We start from the raw sequence: 8942 nt of genomic DNA, 5'->3' as shown, positions 1-8942 counted from the left end.
GATCTAGATTGTTCTCAGTGGTGGCAGACGACAGAACAAGGCGCAATGGTCTCAAGTTGCAGTGGGAAGGTCTAGGTTGGATATTAGGAAAAAGTATTTCAGTAAGAGGGTTGGTGAAGCACTGGAATGGGTTCCCTAGGGAGGTGGTGGAATCTGCATCCTTAGAGGTTTTTAAGGCCCAGCTTGACAAAGCCCTGGCTGGGATGATTTAGTTGGGGATTGGTCCTGCTTTGAGCAGGGGGTTGGACTAGATACCTCCTGAGGTCTCTTCCAATCCTAATCTTCTGATTCTATGATGGTGACATTTCAATGACATGGAGCCATGATGGCTTCAGACACAGCGCAGCAGCATTTGTACGTCATACTGACATTTCAGCATGGGGCTGTGATGTCACACATGCAGTGATGGTGGTTGACAGAGTGGCACCGGAAGGCCTTTACAGTGATGGTATTTGACATGGTGCAAGGGTGTTTTCTGAGGTGTTGCAATGACATTTGAACGTGCACCGTGACATCACAGCATGCGGAGATGGCACGACACCCTGCGGTACCATTCGGAGGCACCGTGAGAAGCCGTGTGGGGATGGATGCAAGGTGGGATGGTGGGGCTGTGAGCTGCCCCATCAGGAGGCCCCTCTCCTGGCCCACCTGCACCCTCTCCTGGCAGCACCAGCCTTAAAGGTCACCCTGGGGTGCCCCGCTCTGCGAGACCCCGTCTGGCAGCAGCCAGGCTGCGCAGCCCAGAGTCCCCTGGTGCACAAAGTGCCGGCCAGGCCGCCGGGTTCCCAACGGCCTCCCCCGTGTAACGGTCGCTCTGTGCGCGCGCGCCCCCCAGCGGTGGCAAGAGCCGCTCAGCTAGAGAGCGGTGGCACTTCACGTGACCACGCCCGCGTGAGCGGGGCGAAGGGAGCGCGCGGGGGCGGGCTGTGTGGCTGGTGCGCGCGGCTGTCACGTGTTTCCGTGCTCCTGGCTGCCCCCTCCCCCACAGCCGCTGGCCTCCTCCACCGCCGCTTTGTGAAGACGGCAAGATGGCGGCCAGTAACTACTACGGCTTCGCGCACGGGGCGGCCGCCGCCGGGCCCCAGTACAGGTACGGGGCGCTCCCGCCGCGGGCACCGAGCGGGCTGGGTGGGGCCGCCGCGCCAAGGCAGCTCCTCTGCTCGGGGAAGGGCGGCAGGTGCGGGGCCGACGCAGGCAACCGGCACGGGGAAGGATTGGGGCGCTGCCGGATCCTCCGGCCCCCTTCCTCCACTTAAGGCGGCTAAAATGGCGGCTTGGGGAGTCAGGGGGTCTGCCCCCCTCCTCCATCGCCACCCTCCTGCCCCCCCCCACGGGGGTCTGTCCCCTCCTGCTCTCCCCGCCCCCCACTGGGGTCTGCCCCCTTCTCCACTGTCCCCCTCCTGCTCTCCCCGACCCCCCCCCGTGGGGTCTGGCCCCCTTCTCCATTGTCCCCTTCCTGTTTTCACCCTCCCCCCCCACGGGGGTCTGCTCCCCCCTCCATCGCTACCCTCCTGCTCTCCCTCCCCCCCAACGGGGGTCTGCCCCCCTTCTCTTCTCCCTGCCTTCCCCACAGGGGTCTGCCTCCATTCTCCATCACCACCCTCCTCTTCCCCCTGGCCCCCCACGGGGATCTGGCCCCCCTATCGGTCCCTTCCCCTCCCCCCCATGGGGCTCTGCTCCCCTTCTGCTCTCCCTGCCCCCCCATGGGGGATCTGCCCCCCATCGCCACACTCCTCTTCTCTCATGGGGGTCTGCCTCCCTCCTCCATCACCACCCTCCTCGTCCCCCTGTCCCACCGATGTCTGCTCTCCTCCTCCATCACCACCTTCCTTTTTCTGCCGTCGCCCCCGTCCCGCTGCCTCCCCCTTCTCCATTGCCACCTGCCTCATCCCCCTGTCCCCACATGGGCATTTGCCCCCCCATTCCTCTGTCGCCACCCTCCTGCTCTCCCAGCCCCCTCCATTGCCACCCTCCTCATCCCCCTACCCCTCAATTCCTCTATTGCCACCCTCCTCATTCCCCTGCTTCCCCTTCCTCCATCGCTGCCCTGCTGGTCTCCCCGCCCTTCCTCCCTCACCACTCTCCTCATCCCCCTCCTGCATCGCCCCCCTCCTGGTCTCCCCACTCCCCTCTATCATCACCCTACTCGTCCCCTTACCCTCCCCCATTTCTCCATTGCCACCCTCCTAATCCCCCACCCTGTACACATGGGGATCTGCCCTCCACATCATGCCTCATCCTCTGCCCCAAACAGATGGAGGTCTGCCACTGGATTTGCCCTCATCTCTCTCCCCTTTTCTCCATTGTCGTCTTCCTCATCTTCTGACCCCACATAAAGGGGTCTGCTCCCCCTTCCTCAATCCTTACCCTCCTCCTCCCTCACCCCCCCCCCCTCCTTCCCTACTTGACTGGGAACTGTACCTCTATCCCCTATAATTACCCTGTCTGCTCAACCTCATCTGTCTCAGTGCTTTCACACACTGGAGGCTCATTCCCTAGCTCCTCTCTTCAGACACACTGTGGTGGCTCCACGCCCTCAACCCTTCCTTTGCTTCCCTTTCCCTGCCTTCAGAGGATCCCACCATTTGCGTGCACATAAGTGGCTTTGCCCTTTCTTCAGATCCGCTTGCCTTGCTCTCTTCCCACAACTACCACCAGTGGGGCTCTCCCACATGATCAGCCTTGTCCTTTCATTAATCCCTACCACAGTATTCATCCCTCTGTTCTCACATCCACTGGGACTTGTCTGCTGACCTTTGTCTGCTCTTCATTCTTCACATGGCGACAGGTTTCAGAGTGGTAGCCTTGTTGGTCTGTATCAGCAAAAACAAGGAGGAGTCCTTGTGGCACCTTAGAGACTAATACATTTATTTGGGCATAAGCTTTCGTGGGCTAAAACCCACTTCATCAGATGCGTGGAGTGGAAAATACAGTAGCAGATATATATGACACAGTACATGAAAAGAAGGGAGTTGCCTTATCAAGTGGGGGGTCAGTGCCAATGAGACAGTTCAATTAAAGTGGAAGTAGTCTATTCTCCACAGTAGAATACCAAGGAAGGAAAAATCACTTATGTACTGGTAATGAGGGTGGCCCATTTAAAACAGTTGACAAAAAGGTGTGCGTAACAGCAGGGGGAAATTAGGTTTTGTAATGACCCATCCGCTCCCAGTCTTTATTCAGGCCTAATTTGATGGTGTCCAGTTTGCAAATTAATTCCAGTTCTGCAGTTTCTCGTTGGGGTTTGTTTTTGATATTTTTTTGTTGAAGAGTTATCACTTTTAAGTCTGTTATTGAGTGACCAGGGACATTGAAGTGTTCTACTGTTTTTTGAATGTTATAATTCCTGATGTCAGATTTGTCCATTTATTCTTTTGTGTCAAGACTGTCCAGTTTGGCAAATGTACATGGCAGAGGGACATGATGGCATATATCACATTGGTAGATGTGCAGGTGAACGAGCCTCTGATGGCGTGGCTGATGTAGTTAAGTCCTATGATGGTGTCCCTTGAATAGATATGCAGACAGAGTTGTCACCAGGGTTTGTTGCAGGGTTTGGTTCCTGGGTTAGTGTCTTTGGTGTGTCGTGTGTAGTTGCTGGTAAGTATTTTGCTTCAGGTTGGGGGGCTGTCTGTAAGCAAGGACTAGCCTGTCTCCCAGGTTCTGTGAGAGTGAGGGATCATCTTTCAGGATAGGTTGTAAATCCTTGATGATGTGCTGGAGAGATTTTGGTTGGGGGCTGTAGGTGAGGGCTAGTGGCGTTCTGTTACTTTCTTGGGCCTGTCTTGTAGTAGGTGACTTGTGGGTACCCTTCTGGCTCTGTCAGTCTGTTCACTTCACCAGGTGGGTATTGTAGGTTTAAGAACACTTGATAGAGATCCTGTAGGTGTTTGTTTCTCCTCTGATTGGAGCAAATGTGATTGTATCTTAGAGCTTGGCAGTAGACAGTGGATCTTGTGGTGTGGTCTGAAAGCTGGAGGTATGTAGGTAAGTATAGCGGTCAGTAGGTTTCCGGTATAGGGTGGTGGTTATGTGACCATTGCTTGTTAGCACTGTAGTGTCTAGGAAGTGGATCTTTGTGTGGACTGGTCCAGGCTTAGGTTGATGGTGGGGTGGAAATGGTTGAAATTCTGGTGGAATTCCTCAAGGGCCTTCTTCCCATAAGTCCAGATGATGATGTCATCAATGTAGCGCAAGTAGAGGAGGGGCGTTAGGGGACGAGAGCTGAGGAAGCGTTCTAAGTCAGCCATAAAAATGTTGGCATACTGTGGGGCCATGTGGGTACCCATAGCATGGGTATCGTCACAGGACCTAACCTCATAAGCCATACTATCAGGGGCTCATTAACCTGCATGTCTACCAATGTGATATGTGCCAGCAATGCCCCTCTGCCATGTACATTGGCCAAACAGGACAGTCTCAACGCAAAAGAATAAATGGACACATCTGACATCAGGAATTATAACATTCAAAAACCGGTAGAACGCTTCAATCTCCCTGGTCACTCAATAACAGACTTAAAAGTGGCAATTGTTCAACAAAAAAAGTAAAAAAACAGACTCCAACGAGAAACTGCAGAACTGGAATTAATTTGCAAACTGGACACCATCAAATTAGGCCTGAAAAAAGACTGGGAGTGGATGGGTCATTACAAAACCTAATTTCCCCATGCTAATTTCCCTCTACTGTTACTCATGCCTTCTTGTCAACTCTTTTAAATGGGCCACCCTCATTACCACTACAACAGTAATTTTTCCCTCCCTTGGTATTCTACGGTTGAAAATAGCCTACTTCCACTTTAATTGACTTTCTCGTTAGCACTGACCCCCCCCCCCCACTTAGTAACGCAACTCCCATCTTTTCATATACTGTGTATATATCTGCTACTGTATCTTCCACTCCATGCATCTGATGAAGTGGGTTTTAGCCCACGAAAGCTTATGCCCAAATAAATGTGTTAGTCTCTAAGGTGCAACAAGGACTCCTCGTTATTCTTCAAATGGGGGCTCTAACTCCACAGGAGTCCTGCTATTCCTTGTTATCTCCAGAGGACTCTGCCTTTTCCAGGGATTTCCTTACTAATCCATCATGCCCCAGGGCATTCAGTCTGTTGCTTCCCCAGGGCTTTGCTTGCTTTGCTCCTGTATGTTCCCCCAAGTGCTTCCTGGGGGTCCCCTTATCTTATCTGATGCTTCCAAGAATCCTTTCTGTTCTCCCATCAATCCTTAGGATGCATTCTATCACCTCTCTTCTCATCTTTAGGGGATGCTCTGCCTTCAGGGATTCCGTCTATTCCCTCATGTCGCAGGGTGCTGTACCTCCTCCAAAAATCCATTCTCCATGTTTTTGTTCTCCCTTTGTTCAATATACTGCCTTCCCAAAAATGTCCCTGCTTCCCTGTCTTTCTCTCTTCTCCAGGGCTCCTTTCCTCTTTCTCCTCCTGGGAATGCTCTGCCTCACCCCATATCCACCTCACTCCCTTGTGGTGCTAATCCTCTCCAAGGATCCTCCCTGCTTTCCTCTTCCAGCTTGGGCACTCAGTCTTCTCAGAGGATTCCCTTTATTTTCCCCTCACTCCCATCCTCATAGGTTTCTCTGCCTCCTCAAAGGTTCCATCTGCCCACCCACCTTTACATTCTTTCCTGCCAGTTCCCCCAGCATGTGCCAAGATTCCACCTGCCTAATTTCCCAACTTCTCTCCTTGGCGCTTGCTGCCTCCAATAACCCTCTGTAGCTATTCTCCCCTGAGGTGCTCTGTCCAATGATGGCCTTGCCTGTTTCTCCTAAGCCCCACCCCATGCTCTCATCCAACAATTCTTCTTTCCTTCATGTTCTCTGTATCCCATGGGTCCCCTTCTATTGTTTCTTCCCTCTGCAGAGAGCTATTCTGACCATCTCCCTTTCCTCAGGGTGCTTTGTCTCATGGCTGGGGTGGGGTTGCAATGCCTCAGTTTCTTGTCCATAGGGTTTGTCTTCGCTGCAGAGTTAACTCAAGTTACTTTTAGCCTACCTCAATTGAGAATTGCCACACTGCTGAATAACACTCAAGCTGCTTGTGTCCATACTGAAGCTGTGCTCACTTGTGTGTGGGACTAAGACCTCTCAGGGCATATCTCATGTTTCTTTGCATGCAGTAAGCTGAGCTGCTCCAGGAGTTCTTTCCCAGTGAAGTGTGGGAGTTTGTCAGTTCTCTCTGAGCACACGTGGGGAATTGTGAGAAGGCATTGGAGTACTAGTGGCACTCAAGTAGAGCTAGCCTGCATTCACAGTGCAGAGGGATTGTGTTAGCACAACTTGTCATCTGCCAACTCTGCCAGCCAACTCTAAAGCAGTTCCCCATAAAGGTAAGGGTTTTGTGTGGATGATCTCAAATTAAGGGCAACACTTGAAGTAACTTTGCAGTAAAGACAAACCTTAGTGATTTGCTGCTTTCTCCAAGGAGTTCCTTGTTTTTCCTTTTTCCAGGATTCCCCCTTCCAGTTGCTGTGCAACTATTGCTGTTTATTGTCCTTGAGTTTTGAAAACATTTTACCCGACTTTAGCAGTCCTCTCTCCCTGCTGAAAGAGTTCCCAACTGAAGTTGTAGGGAGGAAGCAAACCATACAGTTGGAAATTCCTCTCTACCCCAATATTTCCAAGGAGGTTTGCATTTGTCCTTTTCCCAATCCAGCTTACCGTCTATGAAATGTCTGGCTAAATGTTGGTTTCTAATGCATTTTTGACAGGTGTTCATGCAGTTATAGCACTTAGTATAAGACTGCAGTGTAGTTTTTAACCTGTCCAGTGAGTTGGAAATGATTCAAAAGTGCAATTAAAATCCTGTAAATTTGTCAACTTCTCCAGCAGAGTTTGTGACTGCTTTCTTGGTCATGGAATTTTAAGATGATTTAGTTGGGGATTGGTCCTGCTTTGAGCAAGGGGTTGGACTAGATGACCTCTTGAGATCCCTTCCAACCCTGATATTCTGTGATTCTAAGATATGTCCCAGAGTTGGTATAAAAAGGGGATGGCTGTTTGTTAAGCATGTGGGATTGTGAGAAACACCAGTCAACTTCACAGTTTCAGTACTTTGGATGCCTTCCTGAAGAGTAATATTTTGCTACTACTGCTAACAGCACATTTTCAGTAATGGAAAATGCACGTGCCACTGGTGTGTTTGGAGCAGCGTGTTTGACTATTTCAATTGTATTTGCATTCTCAATACCATTCTTGGCATGTTTCTTGTCAGTTCTAGCTTGTATATACAAAGAGGCCTAGTTGCATACTGTTAACCTGGCATAGTCTGCTCTTTCTACAGAAAAACATTTAAGGACTGCATCTGTGTTTTCAACCTGATGTGGAAAATACGGTGAATTTGCCAATTTGTCAGTGAGAAAATTCAAACTATTTCTTGTCACTTCTCCACAGATAGAAACTAAGTTACTTAAAGCATTTGAAGATACTATACTGAGCAGTTATAAACATGAAAAACAAACATTTGTCTGAATTAATTCACTTGTAAAAACTTGAATGCAGCTGCATTCTCAGTATTCTTGTTTGGTTGGTAAAATGTACCACAGCTGCATGTGTGACACACCACCGTTAGTATGCAGTTCTGAACATCTTTATTAGCTGCTTTAAGAGCAGTTTGAGATGGAGCTTGTCAGTCTTGGAAGGATTGAATATTAATAAATTCTTGTGTATCACAGCAACACAACCTCAATAAGTAGAATCATATAGAAAATGGATGTTGTGTGACATTTAAATTCAAATGTTTCCATATTATGTATTTCTGCTTGGTTGATGATGATTGACGTTCTCACAATTAGCCCATTAAATTAGTTTACATGGGTACTGGACTTCCAAGTATGTATTTCTCGTTATCTTAAGTATAAGGAATGTGGCGGTATGAACATCATGAAGATAAGTTATTAGATGACTTAACTTTTATGGCATCTATCTACCATCTAACAAATCTCTAACAATACCATGAAAGATAAACTCTCGCAATTAAAATTGCTGCATTCTAATACTTTGAAATAACAGGGTTTCACACTTGCAACAAACTGGCTCTTAACTCTAAAGTGAGGATACTGCACAGATCTCATATCTTTACTCTAAAGCCTTGGCTGTAACTATTTCTATTAGTGTAAGTCTGTAGAAGTTCAAAGCCCTGTTGAATCCAGTTTTGGAGTGAAATGAAATAGAGACTATGAGAAACTTTGCAGGATGCTTGGCCGTTCAGTCTTATTAGGGCCTTAAAAACTGAAATGGAAACCTTTAAGTGCTGTATACCTACCAACAGGCAGCCAGTGTGTAGTTAGGCATCAGGTAGACTTGCTCCACTCCTGTCACAACCAGTTGCTCTGTTGCAGTCCATAGCTGACAGATCAGCTTCTTAGATAGCCCTATAAACGTAGCACATTACTCTAATTCTAATGTGAGGTTAAAAGGACTATCCCACAGTTACCAGGTCAGAATGCAAAGAGAAGAGTTGCATTCTAACAATATTACTGAAATGGGAAATTCCCACACAGCCCAGTCCTGAGTGTGCTTGACATCTGATCTTCTACTGTTAGCCCATGTCAAGGCTAGATCCATCATCCTACTGAAGCACCTCCCTGTGTGAAAGTGGAAGGCATATGGAAATACTATTCTGTACACGTCACCTACTTGAACCAATCTGCATAATTTAAATCTTGCAAGGGTTCAGTCTTGGCCAGTTTGTCATTCAGTCCCAAACATGTCAGACACCACCATAGTCAAGAGATAAGAGAAATATACAGTGGGGTATCATCAGCATAGTAATGATAACCCAAGCCCTATCTTTCAAAAATCTCTCCCAAAGGCAATATATAGACATTGAAAAGCACCGGAGTCAAAACCGACCTGTGGGGAACTTCACATGCAATCCCAGTACAGGCAGACGGAAGATCACCCATCGCCACCGACTGGGAGCACTC

The 8942-nt window shown here is 49.0% G+C and overlaps 1 protein-coding gene across 4 annotated transcripts in view; it reads left to right on the top strand.

Moving 5' to 3' along the window:
* Positions 1-570: 570 nt before the first annotated feature.
* The window catches only part of LOC119848174 (zinc finger RNA-binding protein-like), a 76237-nt gene continuing 67865 nt past the window's right edge, over positions 571-8942 (top strand). For 3 of the 4 annotated variants that reach the window (XR_006277064.1, XM_038383594.2, XM_038383597.2), the window contains exon 1: positions 961-1090. Coding sequence is in view for 3 of the 4 variants with exons in the window: in XM_038383594.2 (XP_038239522.1) it covers positions 1029-1090 (62 nt within the window). In the remaining variant the exon portion in view is untranslated. Of the gene's footprint in view, positions 1091-8942 lie in introns of all 4 variants that reach the window. The other variant, XM_038383595.2, reaches the window with a different exon arrangement.

Source organism: Dermochelys coriacea, chromosome 25, assembly GCF_009764565.3.
Source record: "Dermochelys coriacea isolate rDerCor1 chromosome 25, rDerCor1.pri.v4, whole genome shotgun sequence".
NCBI lineage: Eukaryota > Metazoa > Chordata > Testudines > Dermochelyidae > Dermochelys > Dermochelys coriacea.
The sequence above is the reverse complement of the archived record's forward strand: the minus strand, read 5'-3'. Positions and strand labels throughout refer to the sequence as shown.